This window comes from Argentina silus (assembly GCF_951799395.1).
Source record: "Argentina silus genome assembly, chromosome: 10".
In the NCBI taxonomy this organism is placed as follows: Eukaryota; Metazoa; Chordata; class Actinopteri; order Argentiniformes; family Argentinidae; genus Argentina; species Argentina silus.
Genome location: NC_139664.1, coordinates 7497202 through 7516696, shown reverse-complemented (window position 1 = coordinate 7516696; position 19495 = coordinate 7497202). Strand labels below are relative to the sequence as shown.

The following is a 19495-nucleotide window of genomic DNA, read 5'->3' as shown; positions in this document are numbered from 1 at the left end:
GTATTACGCAGTCACTTTTTTCCCTCTAGAATGTTAGAGACATATCCTCACTCTTACCCTCTCTCTCTCTCTCCCTCTCCCTCTCTCCTTGTCCCCTCCGTAATCCATCCTTCTCCAATTCCCCTCCACTCTCTCCACTCTCCACTCTATCTCTTTTGCTGTCTCCCATCCCAACGTATAACCATCCTTCTCCCCACAGTCATAGAGGAGTCCAATACCATATTCTTGGGTGAGGACTTCCACATCTACCTACCTTCCCTGGGTGTGAACGTCACATACCGGGCCAGCTCTCCACTGGGGGCGCCCGAGGTGGTCCTGATGCGTGGCGGCGTTGTGGTGGGCGAGCGGGCCAAACTCAACCTCCACCTGAGTCACCTGATCCTGGACAACGTGGTGGAGGGAGATGAGGGCGTGTACACAGTGAAAAACAGCGAGGCGTCCGGCAGTGACCGACGCATCACGCTTATCGTCAGAGGTATCAGGTGTCCTTCCCCCTTTTAAGAAGACGCATCAAGCATAAAGTGCCTTGTGATACTGTATTAACTGTAATGTTAGACGGACAGACAGACAGTCTGCTGAGGGCCAGTGGTGCTGCTGAAGAGATACATTATACTGTACATACTGTATGTATAGTTCAATCGAGAAGACCATTCAGTTGTTGTAAATGAATGTACAACATCAGGAGATAATCTTTGTATGGGTCACCAGTATATTGTGTCTCTGTGTACTTTCACTGAAGCTACTGTCTTGTGTCAGTTTAGACCTCTCAGTTGATCTCCTCATCCCATGGTTTATTCATGCTGTCACTTCAGGCTAGCAGGCTAAGCCCTTTACAGCTACTAAACATGACGCATGTTCTGTACAAACACTGTTTTTGGCAAGTGCTGCAGCAACCTCGCTCTGCGTCCCTAAAACAGTTCTGATGAGGTACACAGACAGAAGATAACTTGGTGATGCTGGGAGAGAATTGCTCTCTGCTCTGCAAGGATAGGAGAGGAGAATTGTAGCGTGTAGCATTAGCCATGTGGAGAAATAGCAACATATGGAGTGAGCGGTGTGTGGAGAGGAGGTGTGTGGAGTTAACAGCATGTTGCTGACACCAAGCAGTAATTATGCAGCTATTTAACCACCACCCCCCATTCATCCAACCCTGCTGTTTCCCTATCGTTATCCCCCTCTGCTGCTCTCCTTCTTCCCTTCTCTCTGTCTCTCTCTATCATTTTCTTTCCTTCATCTGTGCCATTTAAATGTCTCTGTTTCATTCTCTCCCATTATTCTCTCTCCCTTTTCTATTTCCCTGTCTCTGTTTTCTTTATCTTTTTCTTTCCTCCCTTTCCCTGTTTTTTCCCTACCGGCTTCCTTCCCCTTCTCTTTCTCTCTATCTCTCTATTTCTCTCACCCTTTCTTTCTCACTGTCCCCCACTTTATATTTTAGACTGTTCCAATGAGGAGAATGTTTTGTACGGGGGGAACTACGACATCCAGCTGTTGGGGGTGACTGGACCCATCACCTTGGAGTACAGGCCTAGTGCTGTGGAGGCTAACCAAACCTCCAGGTAGATTTGGCATGATATTCTATTTTATCCTATTGTTGTCATTCGAAATAAAATGTAAACAAATAAGACAAAATGATGAACAAATGATGAACAACTGATCCATTCAGTCATGGTTATAACACCTCCCCTATCTCTCCCTACAGTCTTGCCACGGTGCTGATGAGCGAGGGGGTCCCCATTGACAGCTACCAGGGGCGCCTGAGTGTGACGGAGCGCCACCTCACCCTCAATGGCGTGGTAGGCACCGACGAGGGCAGCTACACCATCAAAGACACCGACGGGAAGATCAAGAGGAAGGTGTGCCTCAACGTCAAAGGTGAGAGTGGTTGGCATGTGAAATGTGAAATGTGAAATGTGAAATGTGAAATGACCCCCCCCCCCCCCCCCCCTCCAGACTTCATTTCCGTTTTTTTCTCTACCGCTTCTCTCTACCCTCCTTCTATCTGCAGCCTCATGCCTTTTCTATGGGCAACCACTTTTCCCTCATTTATCACTTCCAACCTGCTGTGATAGCATTTTTATGATCAAACAAAACAAATTGAACTGTAGTGCATTTAACGTTCCCACTCCACACTATCTCTCTCTCTCTTTCTCCTCCTGTCTTGCTCTCTCTCTCCTCTCCCTTTCTCTCTCTCTCTCTCTCTGTGTCTCAGAGCACCAGAACTTTGTCAAAGTACCGTATGCCGGCACTCTAAAGATCAACCTGCTTATAAACAGCTCCATGGCCCGCCTGCTCTACACCCCTCAATATGACTTTAAAACACGTCTGATCCTGGACAAGGGCGAGCTGACGGTACTGTTGATATGATTGACTGTAAGCAGAGTTTAAAGGGCTGTCGTGTTCTGTGGCATTGGTGGTAGCGACGTCATGAGAATGACGTTTCATGACAGTATGATATTCTTCTCCTGTGACTTTCGGCTCACAATTTGGAAACCTATATCCAGCTTGGTTCTTGTCTCACTGTCTTAGATTCCAGCAGACCTAGGCCTCGAGGGCCGGATCTCTCTGGATGGTTCCGTGTGTGTTCTGGAGGAGGTCAAGTCCATCGACATAGGCCAGTTTCAGGTCACGGACCAGCATGGCTTCCCTGTGTCTAACATCTACCTAGATGTGATGGGTAAGGATAGAAGTATGGGGGGATGGGAGGCAGGAGAGGGGAGGGAGAGAGGGAATGGGAAGAGAGTAAGTAAGGATAAAAATTAAGGGGAGAGTATGTCTGGGTAATTCTACACCAAGGTTGAATGAGAAAAAACATCTACACTGAGAATAATGATCTCTTCCTCCTTTTCAGGGACTAAATTATTAAGATTAATAATCGATTAAAACCCTCTTTCATCTGTCTTCTGTCTGTCCTTCTCTCTCTCCCTCCCCCTCTCCCTCTCTGGCCCCCGCCCCTCCTATGTATTTTAGCCTACCGGCTGCCGACTGTGTATGTGGCGATTATCGCACTCGTGGGCCTGCTGGTTTTCCTGCTGCTGGTGTGTCTGCTGTCCTGCCTGTTCAAGGTGAAGAAGAGAGCAGAGAAAGCCCGCGCCATTGAGAAGATCGCCCAGAATGCTGGCAAGGATGAGGGGGCAGATGCCTTCAGACAGGTATGTTAGGGACATGCCCCTGAGGGATCACATAGGCACACACACACACACACACACACACACACACACACACACACACACACACATACACACACACACCTCATCTTTGAGAAATATGCACCTAAAGCATCAGACAAAATACATGATCTATGTGTTTGTATGTGTGTGCGTGTGTGTGTGCGTGTGTGTGTGTGTGTGTGCCTGTGTGTGTGCGTGTGCGTGTGTGTATGTGTCTGTATGTGTGTATGTGTGTTTACAGGTGGTCAAGGATATCACTCACTTCAATGAGGAGTCAATGGCTCAGTCCCAGGCGGATCACACAGAAAAATCTCAGAGCACAGAGGTGGACATTAAAGTAAGTATAAATAACACAGTTACCATACTCCCAGGATTTGAATGCATTTTTGTATTCAAACATTGAATATCCTGTAGCTACTGGTATCTTCTCTTTCATTCTCATTTCTTGTTTTCTCCTCTGTCATCTCCCTGAGCTTTCCCCTCTAAACCTACCCTCTGAACCTGCCATCTGAACCTACCCCTGTCTCACTTATGTACCTGTGATCATTGGCTACATCGTCTTAGTTGATGGCTGTCCATTCTCTCTCTTTCTTTCTCTCTCTCCCTCCCTCTCTCTCCCTCCCTCCCTCCCCCCCCTCTCTCTCCCTCCCTCCCTCTCCCTCTCTCCCTCTCTCTCTCTCTCTCTCCCTCCCTCTCCCTCCCTCTCTCCCTTCCTCCCAGGGTCTGGAAGTGTCTTCCAAGGAGGGCCGAGAGGGGGCCAACTTGGAGACCAGCGACTCAGGGGTGGAGTTTAACACCACCGGCCTACCTTTGGATACTGACACCGATGCCCCCGATCAAATGCCAGATTCAGAGGCTGAGAGTGTTGCCGTTGCCTTGGAAATCAAGCCAAGCCTGACCCCGGTTGCGGAGACCAAACCGAGTCCAACCCCTGAAACCAAGCCTAGCCCGGTTCCTGAGAAAAGCCCTGAACCCGCTCTCGAACCAATGCTGACCGTGACCAAATCAGTGGACACCAAGTCCAGCCCAGTCCAAACCCCTGAACCCAAGCCTGCTCCAAGTCCTGTCTCTAAGCTGAGCCCAAGTGATGGCCTAGACTCCAAAACACCTGAACTAAAGCCTGCCGTGACCCCAGATCCCAAGCCAACCGCACCCCTGTCTCCTGCCTCCAAACCGGCTGCACCCCAACCACCAGAGCCTAAGCCTGCTGTGACACCAACCCCTGAACCGCCTAAGCCGTCAACGCCTGAACCTGCTCCGACTACAAATGGCACACCTGAACCAGCACCTGAATCAAAACCAACCAAGGATTCCGCCCCATACCCCACTGATCTAATCGAGGGTTCTGCTCAAAAACCAACCCCACCTAAAACCCCTGAAGTGGAGGTGACGGCAGTCAAAGATCCACCTCTACAGGTGAATTCCAGCAGTCCAGCACTGGAGGCCAAAATAGATACCCCGGCAAGCAATGACAGTGCTCCGAGTGAGGATACCGCCGCTACCACCACCACCTGAGAATAGCCCCTGCATCTATTCAAGGGAAGCCCCACAAATGTATACTATCCACCATCACTGTAGACAATCGACACCCCCTACCAAATAAGGAAAGAAGAAATCACTGCTATTGGGGCCGGGACTTCAATTAACAAATACTGTAGCTTGTTACAACATTTCACCTGTAACTAACACTTTATCTTTAAGATACTTTTCCAATTCACAGATAGGATTCAAATGATAAACAACGTAAGCAGTTCTATGATTGTCAGACATTTCAATTCAGTTGGATTTTTGAACTTTTTATGCTGTGTACTCCTTTGTAGTTTGTAAGCTAGAGTATGACTGCCGGTCTGCAAACAAATCAATTGCGGAGTTTACAACTAAAACAATTAAATATTGTAATGTCTAGCAGTGTGCAGAATGGCTGCACACCCTTTTAGATAGCTGAACAACAGAATGGCGACACCAAACATGACACCATCTACTAAAACTACATCTCTAACCAACTCCATTTGTGGACGGATAAGACCTTTGATGTCCATCTGGATGCCTGCTCTTCTCCTAGCATGTGGATAAACAGACCAAAAGCATGAACATTCATAATTCGCAAGCCAATTTTTAAATGTTAGGTGATGAAACCACTGGCATGTTATAGCCACTCAATTACTTTCTTGAATTTATATGGTGACATCAACTTTCTTCAAATTGGACTTCTGTACATCACCTTTCTAGCAAACATGGATGGAAACTCTCCGTCAATCTCCTGGTGACATTCCCTAGTTTTCCTGAGCATGGGAAGACTGATTATCCATCACTATCAAAATGAACAGAGAATCTTGACAACTGCCTGCTGGTCATCTACTCTCAGAAACATTGATACTTTACAATCATCTGGATACAAAGAAGCATGGCATTATTCCAGCAACATAAACACGAACATAACTAACACTAACATTAACATTTCTGGCACAGGCAGCTTCGCTTTGATTTCCTATGATCCCAATCCCTTCTACGAGAGAGACTGCAATGGTTCAAGATGTCTGGAGCCCTGCCCATCCTGGCTCTGGCTGTCCCTGTGGTTCTATGGAGTCAAATTAAACATAGAAGAGGAAACATTTTTTGACTGTTAAGCTCAACAGAGACAGCGAGAAGAGACTTCAAGGAACCCCGAGTGAATCTTGCGAAATAGTAACTGTGTGGACTACACCCGTGAGAGAGAGGATAGAAATGAGTGGTGAGTGATGAGTTGGGGTGGGTCTTACTCGAAAATTCCTTCCTTATTGCCTTACCTACTTCCTTTCCTCCTTATTTCCCTGCCCACTTTCTTCCTTCCTTCCTTCTCTCCTTCCTTCCTCCTTTATTTCCTTCCCTCCTTCCTTCCTTCCCATCTTCCTTTCTTCCTTCTATGCCTAAGGTATACAGACAGATATTTACAGTAATCATGCATTGCATGAGATGGTTCCATGTTTTCTATGACATGTGAAGTTTTACTGTAGTCCCTGTCTATTTGCCTTTTTTCTTTCACTGATTGCGCCCAGCCTTTACCACATGAATTTTGAAAAGGCAAACTTCCTTGAGACAGCCAAACAGAAATACAAATTCTTGCATTTGACTGTTCCTTCCTTATCTTCACGCATCTAAATACATAACAGTCATCTTGAGCTATAATCTAGATTCAGTCCATGGCTCCTAGTGCATGACATGCTCGGTAGCACTGGTCATTTGCTGTGGGCGAAAACCAACATTTAAGAAGTGGGCTTAACCCACTAGTGTCACCCACTGTATATGATGGTGTCAAGGGCATGGGGTAGATTGATGTGTTCAAATACCATGTAACAAGATGTATCTCTGGCTGCCCAGAAACGGCCCTGCGAGAATTTCACTGAATATTACCGCTCCAGGACCGTGTCATCTGTGTGTAGTTGATTTGAACCATCTGGGTGTATATTTACAGTGCAATAAGACTCAACTGGTGGTTAAAACTCCTGTAGTTGTGTACAGGAGGAGGTGTGCAGATGAAATTTGCTTGACAAAAGACACATCACATCTCTACCTCATGTTTTAACTAACTACAGGTACACAGAGAATGGTACACAGAGTTTAGTGAACTACATCTAAAAGCATTAAGGATTTGGAGCAGAAGCACAAATAAGAGCCTTGTTAAGTCAATCAGCAAAATCAGTGAAAAATAGGAGAACTAGTAAGTACGGTAGATCCATCTTCAACAAACTCAAATGATGGCCTTTCTCTTTGTAACCTTTCAGATTTTTAAGATGATTTAAACATTACTAAATTGATATCAGAATGAAATTAGATTCAAAAAGCCATATGATAAGATAGATAAAAATTTGATATAATATGATAAGTAGGGTATATAAATAATTTAGTTTTCAAGGTGCCTAAATGCTATGCTGTTTTATGTTATAGAACTCAACAGTATAATAATTTTAATGATGATAGGTCCAATAATACCACATAAAAGTCTACCAGTAGAGATATCTGACTCTCACGATCACAATGTAGGTCAAGTTCTTCTGTGGAACTCTAATAGCAGTGTTTATCTGCCTATGCACACACCCAACAGCCCCGCCCCCCAACCCCCACCCACCCACACACACACACACACACACACACACACACACACACACACACACACACACACACACACATAGAGACACACAGACACAGACACACACACACACACACAAATGCACACACACACACACACACACACACACACACACACACACACACACACACACACAGACACACACACACACACACACACACACACACTCAATCCCTTATGGCCCTGCTGACTTACTGTAGGTCAGCATTGTAAATATTGCATGTGTATGGTTTTAGAGTCTACTCTCAAAGGTTGAATGTTTTTAGTGTATAGAATGGTTGTTGTATTATACTTTCTAAAATATAGAAAAACTAATCTAATTTCTCACCATGCATCAATGCTGAATATAGAATATATAAACATACACTAATCCTCACTAACCAGTAAAATCTAACATATGAACCAAAAATGATACAAGTACAACATCAACAAGAACAACATTTAGAATTGTAGATCTTGAATAGATCTCTAGAATATTTGGATCTGATAATCTTGTATAATTACTATTTCAACCCTCTGACCCTCACTACTCACAGTATAACACACTCACATTACTTATTACATATGAAAAATACAGAATTATCTATGTCACATTACGAAAATGAATTTATTGCAGCATGTCCACAAGATCTCCACAAAGACAGTATTATAAGATTTTAATTGTTTTTTAAAAACGTTCACATCTGTGTGTGGACAGAGAAGTGATCACAGTGTTATCGTCATCATGGCTTCCGTGTGTGTGTCTGGGAAAGTGTGTGTATGTGTGTTAGTGTTAGCGTGTGTGTGTGTGTGTGTGTGTGTGTGTGTGTGTGTGTGTCTGTGTGTGTGTGTGTATGCGTGTATGTGTGACATTACATAGACACTCTGTATGTGTGTGTACAGTATACAATATGGGTGTGTGTGTGTGTGTGTGTGTGTGTGTGTGTGTGTGTGTGTGTGTGTGTGTGTGTTTGTGTGTGTGACGTATGTGGGCACTTTGTATGTATGTAGCTACTGTATGTTATGTGTGTATCTACATCTGTATGTGAGTGTGAGTACTGTACTGTATCTGTATTTATGTGTGTGTAATGAAAACTTCACCAATTGTTTGTTGACTCCACACTTGGCATTGTCCTCAATATCTGCTTATCCCATCCTTGTGAAAAAAAAGAAGAAAAGAATAGCTATGGTAGTCAAGAATAAGAATGTGGTTTACATCACAAAAACCTGTAAAAAGCAGAAGAAACAGTGTAACTCTGAGGTGCTCTGAGTGATTCTCATCTTTGTTTTAGTGCCTAAAATATGAAATGGCTAGTTGGCCTATATTCTATAAATACACTCAAATGGCACTTTTTATTATTACAGTAAGTAGGGTATTCACAGACCGAACAGGAGTAGAGTACTGTATGCACACCTGACTGACCTATGGGTTTGCTATACAGAGATAGGTCTCTACGTATCTATATATAGCAAACACTATCAACACAGGAGATTCAGTGTAGGCCTACTGTAGCCAGTAGCCTACTGTGTAGTCAGAAAAATGTTCTTATGAAGCACTGGCACTCCTGGTTGGCACTTGAACAGAAGGACCATTGATGTCAACTGGTTGCTTGGTATGTGGCTATCAGGGCCTTTTGAATGTGTATTCAGTGTGAAAGGAATAACAACTACAGTGTATTGTGTGCATTGGTAAGATAGTGGGGAGGTAGCCATGGCACGTCAGTTGTGGCACAGTTTGTATTTTTGTTAGTAACAGCAGGTAGAATTCAAGATGGATGCCAAAGCCTTGTATCTCCCCCTCGTGAAAACTTCAGATGTGGATGAACCTGAGTGTAAATGTCAAATCACTCTTTTGTTTTCAAACCCCACAGTATTGTTATGAATAGTCAGAGTTTGGGGATGGGTTCCTTGAAGGAAGCATGGAGGGGAGGGGGGCAGTGTTACTAACCTGCCCTTGGTTAGCATGTTACTAGCACCTTCAAGTGAGTCAACTCTATTGTTACTGTCGTCAGTGGGTCCGCCTTGGGACCAGGTGGTTATAGGTTTGATACCACCCTCAGACAGAATCCCTACCATGTTATCATTGGCACTCTGCCCTGATCCTGTGTGTGTTTACTTCTGCTGTAATGGCCTGTGTGTAATGTTCTACATTTGGTTGATCTCTGTACTCCCTTTTTTGCACAACTCGACACACAGACGTTTTTGTAAAGAAAAGTTTTTTCTTTATTTCATGTCTAAAGAGATACTAAGAATAAACGAAAGGTTATGAAAAAAGTTGTCCTCTGTCGTTTTGTCATGTGAAAAGCTCTACTATATGTGATAACTCCTATTACGTAATCTAATTTACGTGACCCTTTTCATATAGTCATCAATCACACCATGTATAACAAATCATAGTTATGGTCATGCTGAGGAAGGCTTGTCTCTCAGAGGGTGACAGTGCTGTCACTCCCTCTCAGTCAGCCATCTCACCCAATGTCACACACACAGACATACGATCTGTTCTCCCAGAGTCACCCGCTACCATTTCACCCCCCAGTCCCAACCACCACCACCCCTCCTACTCTTAGGGAATTGCTTTCATACCCATGCCAGAATGTGTCACAGTTGTGGAGGCATGACTGTTGTATTTATAGATAGGACAAAGTTAACATCATAGTGCAGTTAACACCTGCTGTTGAGTTCTAAAGCCCCGGGATATCCAACGCGTTAGGATTCTCCCCTTTACTCCCTTTTCTAAGCTTCTCATTTATTTTCCATTGTTGCCTACAGTCTACCCAGGTGGTTTGCCTACACAGGTGGTACACAGGGTGAATTATTACCCCCAATGAAGTTCTCTGGGGCCTAGTACATAAAACTATATCCTCGATCTTTATGACAAACATCCCATTCTGGTTTGATAAGCACACAACGTTTCTTTATTCAAGCAAACGTGATACAATGTCAATACTCAACAACAATAAATAAGCATGTCAATCAAAATCATTTTAATTCTTGACAACAACGGTCCAGAGAAATGATCGTTACAATAATGTGATGGTTTACATACATTATCATACATACTGTGTAGCTTAATGTGAAACACTTATTTTCTGTGATTCAATCCAAAAAACGTATTCCCTAATAAACTTAAGGATACAATATATACCATGCTTTCAGCTACAAAACAGTCAATATACACGGTATAAAAATGATTAACTTTAAACTATCCCTCCATGCCATCCTAAAACTAAACCTATTCAAGTAGAACATACTTGTTCCTCTGTGGCGTTGTCATAGAGATGGGCTGAAGAGGGTGAGAGGACCCAAGTTCTTGCCATCGTCCGTGTCACACGGGTTATAGAACGGGAACAGTGGAACCAGAACCGTCCCCATGGAGAAGGTGTACAGCGCCGCCATGGTAACAGCATTATAGAACGACAGCTCCTCCTTCTCGCAGTCTAAGAACACTCCAACGCGGAGGGGGCGAGTGGACACCTGCACCCTGGTGGGCTTGGGGTCGGTGCAGGCCAGAATGGCCCCGCCCTTCAGGGACAGGGTCCACAGGCCGCTGGCGGTGCCGCAGGAGTCCATCTCACCCCTGTGGACGTCCTCCCTGGCCACGCCCAGCCGCCAGGCCGTCTTGCAGCCCACCTCCACCTCCCAGTAGTGGCGTCCATGGGAGAAGCCCTGGCTGCCCATCACACAGTAGTAGTAGTGGAAGCGCCGTGGGTTGGGCTCCTGATCCACTGACGCCTTGACGACTTTGTCCTCATCGTACCACACAGAGGTGAAGGACGGGGAGACGGTGAGCTGAGGGTGGGCTGTGTCCGGGTCGAAGGTCACTGTGGTGATGTCTGTGTGGGAGATGGAGAAGAAGGGGGTCAGAGTCAGACCCTGAGGTGAGTGTTGTTATTGACTTGAGTGTGTTTGATGTTGCATGTACATGTGTTTGTTTATCCTTACTTGGGTAGAGGCAGCTTTTCATGTGTTTCCATATCCTATACTGGATGGGCCCCACAAACTGTCCCGCGCGCACCTCAGTATCTATTTCCGCTGGGGGGATGAAGCTAACCTGGGACCTACAGGGGGAGGGGGGGGGGGGGGGAGGGGAGGAGTGGACCGATGAATGAGAGAATGACAGGATCTGATGAATATGTCAAAGGAAGGATTTTTTAAGACAGAGAGAAAGAGAGAGGGGGGAAATAGATGCAGAAGAGATGGATTCATCATGAGAGAGATAACGAGATAGAGTCAGTTAACTAATAAGGTATTCAACACTTGCCTTTTTATGAGGTCTTGGATTTCCTACAGAGACAAAATGGATCGGTCATCATTGTGAATGACTGAAGATAGCACAACAGCACACATTTTATTTGTTCAGCTAATGAGGACCCCAGTTCAGCAGTTATAATTCCATCTTAAAACACATAAAAAAGTTCCCCATATGAATTCAAGATGCAGTCTCAGACAGGGGTGCCAAGACTGTCCTCGAGAGCTGCAGTGTCTGCTGCATTCTGTCTTCACCTTTTAATGAGGAATTGATTTAGACCTGCAACACAACGCAAATAGACTCCTCAGCCAATCAATGACTCTAATTGATCAAAGAAGTGCCAAGGGAAAACACAGAAACAGCTGACACTGTGGCCCTAGGAGAATGTGATTTTGCCCCATTGAAATTTCCAGTTATTGCTGCTGTGCAAAGCAGCATTTACTAGGTTCTATGGAGGGACTCCAACCTATCCAGTGCCCTCCCCTCTTCACTTCCTCCCCCATGCCATATATTGGATGCCCCACATGAAATTGTCAAGCTATATGCAGCTCCATATAGATAATGTCCAGACTACCCTGCTTCCCAGAATAAAGATAATGTCATTATGTCAATATCTCAATATGTCATAAAGAGGTCCTGTAGGTGGGTGTGTGGGAGGAAGGGAATGTGTATCTATCTATTTTCTGATTGTGTAATGTTCTTTTTGAGATATCATAACAAAAGCTCACTTTCAGCAGTTTAGGACTGTCTTCCTCCATCAGTTTCTTGTTGAGTGTTGTGATAGCTCTCTCCAGGTCCTTCCCTTGCTCTGCGATCTTCCTCTCTCTTGCCCTCAGCAGCTTCACTCTCTTCTCTTTCTCCTTCCTCAGTCGCTCCATGTCCCTGTCCTCCTCCTCATCCAGGAAACGATGGAGGTTCTGGAACTCCGCTCTGATGTCACGTTCCAAAACATCAAACCTGTTCTGAGAGGCAGAGGGAGGGGTTTCAGTTTTACATACAACATCGGACAACCACTAAATATGACCCAACATATTTAACATAATGTTGATACTTTACTTCTCCAAACTAGTATCAATACCAAACTTTTGCATGTAATCATGTGACAGACATAGCCTGATAACACTTAGAAAGAAAGACTGTTTATTTGCCATGCAATCAATGAATCACAATTCACAATTGTTGGAATGGGTCTTTTTGCACACACCCCCCGAGACAACACACACGCACTGCACACCCCCCCTCCGAGACAACACACGTGCACACCCCCCCAGGGAGAACAGAGTGCTGGGCTCTGGGCACAGGGTCAGCCAAGTCAGCGCCCCTGGAGCAATTCGGGGTTAAGTGCCTTGCTCAAGGGCACAACGGCAGTGGTAGGGACCTGGATATGATGCCAGCAACCCTCCAGTCACCAGCTCACATCCAGATCCCTCCTGGAGCGGGGATCGAACCAGCAACCTTCCGATTGCTGGCCAGCCTCTTTAATCTCCAGGCTACCTGCCGCCACTTTGCATTCAGACACAAGTATATAAACTTTATGAAAACACTGAATATGTACAGTAAACCATTGTGGTGAATAAGGATAGGAATACCTCTACGTCCACTGACTCTATGTAGGTCTCTCTCTCTGCCTCCCAGCACTCGTCTACCTCATGCTTTATTCTTTTAATAGCCTGGATGAGCTTCTCCTGAAACATCCAGACAAAGACACAGGGAGAGAAGAGAACGGAAAAAGAAAGGGTCATAAACACACTTAAAGAGAGAGAAGGTTTGTGAAATGGTGCCAAGTAACTGAGACATCAAGTGATTTTACAGTGGCGGATGTTCAAGTAGATATGTAGCAGATGAATTTGTGTAATAATCTTTTCTTGGGTATGATATTTCTGCACCAGTAAAAATTATCCTCCAAAAATGTATCATTGGTATACTTGAACAAAGTACTTTACTTTAGTTATCTTTTTGAAAATGTAACTACTTTCTAGTACTTGTCTTTACTAGACAGATCAACTCAAGGTGAAAATGATAAAGTGTGAAGCTTACCTTGTGGCCAGGAAGAAGGCTTTTATTGCAGTTGTTGTTGCTGTCTTTCATGTGATTTTTGTACATTCCAATTTCTCCTAAAGAGACAAGGAAATAAATAGAGGGACTCTTGGGAATGAACGAGGGAATGGAGTAGGTGCAATAAAAGAGAGGGAGGAAGGGGGAGGGACAGAGAGTGGAAGGACATGGAAAGTGAACATGATAAATCAGAGAGAGAGAGAGGGGAGGGAGAGAGAGAGAGAGAGAGAGAGAGAGAGAGAGAGAGGGACAGAGAGAGGGACAGAGAGAGAGACCTATTGAGGGTCAGGTCAGAGGACCAGGCTGACATGAGCAAAACAATAAATTAACCAAGAGCACTACAATGTCATACACCAAGGATTTATCTTGAAAAAAATATGCTAACAAGCCCAGGTCACTGTACTCTCCACTGCTTGAATGAAGACGAGGGCCATTAACACTGGAGTGAAATACAGGGAGGGGGGGGGGGGGGGGGGGGTTAAGAGGGCCACAGCTGCCAGGATGGGCGGTAGCAACAGCAGCAGCAGCAATTTATGGCATTGAGCAGAGAAGACTCTATTTCTGTCTGCCAGTGTCTTTGGAAACAAAGGAGGGAATCTGTCAGGGGAGAGATTCAGTCAGTCAGAGAGGCAGGGGGCAGATTGTGTTTCATTGGGACTGGTATATCTGGAAGGATGTTTATTTGTGTATGTTGGTTTAGTAATGTCTGGGGGTATGACGACATCCAGTGTATGGCAACAACTGTAAGCAATGAAATGTTTTAAAAAAAGGGAATAGAAAAATATTGGTTCATGTAGCTTGCTGAATTTAGTATCTGGGAGAGAGCACTGACACAAATCCAAATAGTCAGCATTTTATCACTCTCCCTCTCTCCCTCTGACAAATGCACTGCACTGCACACACACACACACACACACACACACACACACACACACACACACACACACTGCTGACTGGGTGGGTGGGTGTGCAGCATTACTCATCTCTGTGAATGTTCCTCATCTATAATTCATCATGCTGGCTGGGTCCTGATGATGTGACGAGGGCGAGCCGCAAACTCAGCGCATTACATTGTACTGTGTGTGGAGAACGGTGGAAGGATGCCTGTGTGAAGACATTATAATGAAGATTGCTCAGAGTGAAGACTGAAGTGAACAGCACATGATTTCCTGTGTTCCTGTGTAATATCCATATTGGATATTTATCAATTAGTATCATACACAGCCTGCCCTACTATTTTAGTATTTCAGTATGTTTTCAGTCGTTATGGCCTACTCTATAACTCATCACCAATACCAGTCTAAAATTCTTGATATATCATCCTCATGTATGTGGATATTTTAAAAAGACTAAATATAAATAATGATATTAGTCAATTTGGATCCACCCATTATTCGCTGCACGTCATTTCCGACGCTCGAAAATGACAATACGGAAGTAAACAAAGAGCACGTCGCACAGTTTCAAAAGCAGAGGTATGAACAAACATGTTTTACTAAAATGCACATTTTATAAGCACATTTTTGCATACATAGTTTTGTTAATAACAAATCGGTAGTCTGCTGCTTTCATAGAAAACCTGAAAAGTAACGATAGTGCACTTGACAGTTAAAAGTTACACAAAGCTAACAGGCTAGCTTCCTAGCTAACAATCAAGCTATGGCACTCTGATGGCCAAGCCTGGAGAAAGCTTCAGCTTGCCACTACAACTGTTTTGTTGCACAAAATAGCTTAGACTTTACCAGGCCAGGGTATGCTTTAATGACGTCGTCAACAGAGTGTGCCCGTTTAGTGTACTAACAATAATTGTGGCTCGGTTTAGACAGCCGTGTATGGACTGCGGCTGAAAAGAGGACCGGGTGAAGTCAGAATCCCCATAAAAGTGTCTTCATCCCCGTGTCAGAAATGAACGGTCAAGCCGATATGGAGGTGGATTACAAGAGGAAATACAAAAACCTTAAACGCAAATTGAAATTTCTGGTTTATGTGAGTATGTACTCTAATGTTGTCTCAAGTACCGCTACTGTGTTTTTCACAACACAAATCTTATTAAGTATTGAATTTGTGTGTTGTCTTCTCTTGTCTTCGTTTAGGAGCAGGAATGTTTTCAGGAAGAACTTCGAAGGTCTCAGAGAAAGCTGCTCAAAGTTTCCAGAGACAAAAGGTGGGTATGAATGGGAAATACTTCATTAGAGTAACATATTGGCATCCATGATAATGACACAAATTACATTATGTTCCCGGCTAACCTGGTAAGGATGGCTTGAGACTATATCATCTTTAGGGTTAACAATGACTCTATCCATTGATTTTCCCTGCAGCTTTCTTCTTGACCGACTGTTACAATATGAGAGGGTGGATGAGGACTCTTCAGGTAGCTATCCCAAGTCTTAGTAGCCATCCCAAGTCTCAAGTGTAGATAGTGTTCATGTACTGATGCTCTGATCACTGTTTTATGTTGCAGACTCAGATGCCACAGCATCCTCAGAGAACAGTGAAGGAGAAGGCCACAGGGAGAGGGAAAGAGAGAGAGACGGAGGAAAGAAGTAGGTTTGAAACAAAGCATCCCAACATTATATGACAATAAACAGTGTGGAATTTTGAATTATACTCCATCATTCTCTGACTCATCATTCATGATTCCCCTCTCTCTCTCTCTTGCTTAGGAGAAGGAGTAGCCCTGGTGTTACCCTTCCTTCATCCTCATCCCCCCATCTTTCCCTCCTTTCTCGCTCTGGAGTGAACTCCCTTCAGTCTGCAGGCACTACACCCTACCTCAACACAGTGAGTTATTGTTTCTGCTACAGATATCAGTACGATCAATAACAGTAACATCATTGAATGTTGCCATGATCATTTCCCTTTTGCAAAGATAATCACTGTTTTAATTTGGCATTTGATTATTATTTTATGCTTTACTTTGTTATTTTTTGCCTTTTATTCATATACTTTCTCTTCTTTTTCTGTCTTTTTGTCTATCATGTTTTCATTGTATTGCTGTATTTGTACACTTTGTTTGTGTGTGTTTGTGTGTTTTTGTTATTGGCATGATTGTGTGTGTGTGCGTGCGCGCACGTGCGTGTGTGTTTGTGGTAAATTGACACATGGGGCCTGTGTGTGTGGCGAGTAGTTGCCCTTCCCACCGGAGTATTTGGCTCCCCCAGCTGAGCGAATGAAGAAAGAGAGAAAGACAAAGACGCCCAAACACAAGAAAGAGACATCGGGGAAGGTGAGAGAGGGGAAACAAGAGCAGAATGCACAGAGGATACAGACAGGTCACACATTACATAGGTCTTGATTTCAGACTTGAGTTCACTAGACTAGAGGATACAGTATCATTGCAGTGCTCAGGTCAGGTCAGGTGTATAGGTAAGTCTATACTTAATGTTATATATTGCCCAATGGATTGTTTTCATATTTCTTATAATTCATTGAAATATTATTTAGTACCTTATCTATCCTTTCCCAAACAACTCCTCTCCACCACTCATATTATACCTCAAAACACCACTTCTCCCCCTTCTTCTGCTATTTCTGTAAATGTTCCCCCTTTCATCCCTCTCTCTTTCTCCATACCTCCATCCCCTTCTCTCACTTTTCTCATCCCTCCCTCCTCCACTGCCTTCCATCCTTCCGTCCTTCCCATTTCTCATTCCTCCCTCTTTTGCTGCTCTCTCCTCAGGTGGTGGCCCCCTTGGCGGCCCCTCCTACGGCGAGCGCCCCATTCAGCTGGGTGCCGAGGCAGATGCTGAGTGGAGACGCTGCGGAGGAAGAGGGGGAGAGTGACGGAGACAGCGACAGAGGAGACGAAGAGAGGGGGGAGGATGAGGCTGAACTGGTTATAGATATCCCCAACGAGTGAGTGAGTGTGTGTGTGTGTGTGTGTGTGTGTGTGTGTGTGTGTGTGTGTGTGTGTGTGTGTGTGTGTGTGTGTGTGTATGCGCATGTGCGCATGTGCGCATGCGTGCGTGTGCTCAACCCCTCCCATTATGTGAAATGCTGTGCCAAGCTCCCCCCAGTGGACTCTGATGTTACTGCAATATCACTCTCAAAACAATAACCCTCAATGTGATTATTTTTCCAATAATGTCACCAATACGCTGGTTAAGTGGAATGTCACTGGAGACAGCCAACCAAAAGTTCAGCGCTGCAAAACTGACTTGAAAATGGAAATGTTTGGCTAAATGTGCTCCCACCATAATGTAATTCAATATTGTTCATTATTTCACTTTCCCCATCATCCCAGAAGCGGAGACAGTGTGTAAAACTGCACAGGTTAGAAGATTTATTTTCAAAAATCATTTTTTAACTATATTAGTGACTGGTCACAGTTAGCCACGTCACTTCTACTGGCACACGTCTCGAGTATCAAATGAAAATATTTGATCACGTTCAACAATCTAGCTAAAATGAACTGTATTTACAGTGTCCTATGGAGCTTTCTGTACAAGCTTGCAATGTTTGTCTCCAGATATTTTCGTTGTCATGGTATTCTTTGATTGTGATGCAATCACGTTACCAGTGTATTTAATCATTTATTGTTATTTGATTGCATTTTACTGTGATCATGAAGTCATGGAATAAATGAGTTGAAGACAGAGACAGCTACTGCCATGCAATTATGTTGCCTACTTTTTGTACAAAACTGTCTGTAAATGAGGATTCGTTTTCTGTTGCTAATGGAGATGCTATCTTTTGTACCCATGATACGTGAAATCACATTAAAGTGGTAACATTTCAGCTGAAAGCCTAATGGACCATCTAGTTTCACTCATTGTATATTCTGCTGAGACAGACAACATGCACTACTGATAGTGAGCCTTTCATTCAAAGCAATTGTTGTTTGAGAAGTGTTTATATGTAACCCTGAACACAGTAACATACATTCCAACTCACCAGAGCACATATTTTGCCTGTGGACAAAAGGCTTTCAATCTGACACTAAATGCATTCAGTGCTCCACCCAAAACAGCACACCCCAAAGTCCTCATACCAGAGCTGCAGCTGTAGTCGGTCATTCAAAAGGCTTTTTCACTATCAACACACCAATGGCAGTTGCAGAGAATGTAGTAAGGAACAGCATGACAATAATTTGAACACTGATTATGCACTGATAAGGCTCCTAAAGGTTGTCACTGGTAAAGCATACACATATCAAGATATTGGTCTCTCAGAGATCTTGGTATGACAACAAACCAGTTGGTTAGCCCAGTGTTAGAGTTCATAATGTGAAGAAATTCACTTGTTTCCTGTGCACTCCCCTCTCTTGAAATCTCATAGAGTGGGTTGTTGTAAAAGAAAAAAAAAAAAAAAGTATTTTGTTAAGAACACTCCAGAAACACCTTCATTTCGTGAACATGAAACATGTCTCAACTGGCATGTTACGAAACGGCATGACTGGCATTCTGTCACTCTAGGGTAAAGAACGCAGAAATGTTATATACAACTTGAGATTAGTGTTGACTACCATTACTCATAGGGAGTGGATACTGTATACCAGAGTGGGATACACAGGTTAGGATTACAGTGACCACTGATCCCTTACTGACTCCTAAAGCAGAGAGAATGTTATTATGTCTATCCTAGAAAACTATCCTAGACTTTGGAACCTTCTGGTGGATAATACTATTTCACCCCAGGCCACTTCTGTGTAACATGCTTGTGCCGATTCACTGTACTCAATTACATGCCTAAGCACTGGGCCTAATACTATGAGGAGTCAGCAGATGTGTGTGTTTTAACCAGAATAATGAATTATTCAGTTTGCCAATCGAACAGCCAACCCCTCGCAAAAAGGGCATTGTTTAGAATGCAGACTTACAGGTAATTGGCACTGCTTTGGGGCGTGGATTTGGTTTGTGTACTTAACAGCAAAGAGAGGTAGAGGTGTAACTAGAGAGAAAGAGACAGAGAGAA

The 19495-nt window shown here is 44.0% G+C and overlaps 2 protein-coding genes across 3 annotated transcripts; one reads left to right on the top strand and one right to left on the bottom strand.

Annotated features, from left to right (window-relative positions):
- Positions 1 to 10545: 10545 nt before the first annotated feature.
- LOC310810764 (zinc-binding protein A33) lies at positions 10546 to 13612 on the bottom strand (the record flags this gene model as incomplete). Its single annotated transcript, XM_083678614.1, has 6 exons — positions 10546 to 11108; positions 11218 to 11333; positions 11537 to 11559; positions 12253 to 12486; positions 13114 to 13209; positions 13562 to 13612. The coding sequence occupies 6 exons, from the start codon at positions 13610 to 13612 to the stop codon at positions 10546 to 10548; spliced, it is 1083 nt and encodes a 360-aa protein (XP_083534740.1).
- A 1391-nt stretch (positions 13613 to 15003) lies between these two features.
- On the top strand, positions 15004 to 18337 carry ino80e (INO80 complex subunit E). Of its 2 annotated transcripts, XM_083678234.1 has the most exons (8): positions 15004 to 15054; positions 15402 to 15565; positions 15673 to 15743; positions 15901 to 15953; positions 16044 to 16125; positions 16246 to 16363; positions 16710 to 16808; positions 17262 to 18337. In XM_083678234.1, the coding sequence occupies exons 2-8, from the start codon at positions 15485 to 15487 to the stop codon at positions 17439 to 17441; spliced, it is 684 nt and encodes a 227-aa protein (XP_083534360.1). In that variant the 5' UTR covers positions 15004 to 15054; positions 15402 to 15484; the 3' UTR covers positions 17442 to 18337. The 2 variants fall into 2 exon arrangements, with proteins under 2 accessions (XP_083534360.1, XP_083534361.1); XM_083678235.1 differs by lacking the exon at positions 16710 to 16808.
- The last annotated feature ends 1158 nt before the right edge of the window (positions 18338 to 19495 follow it).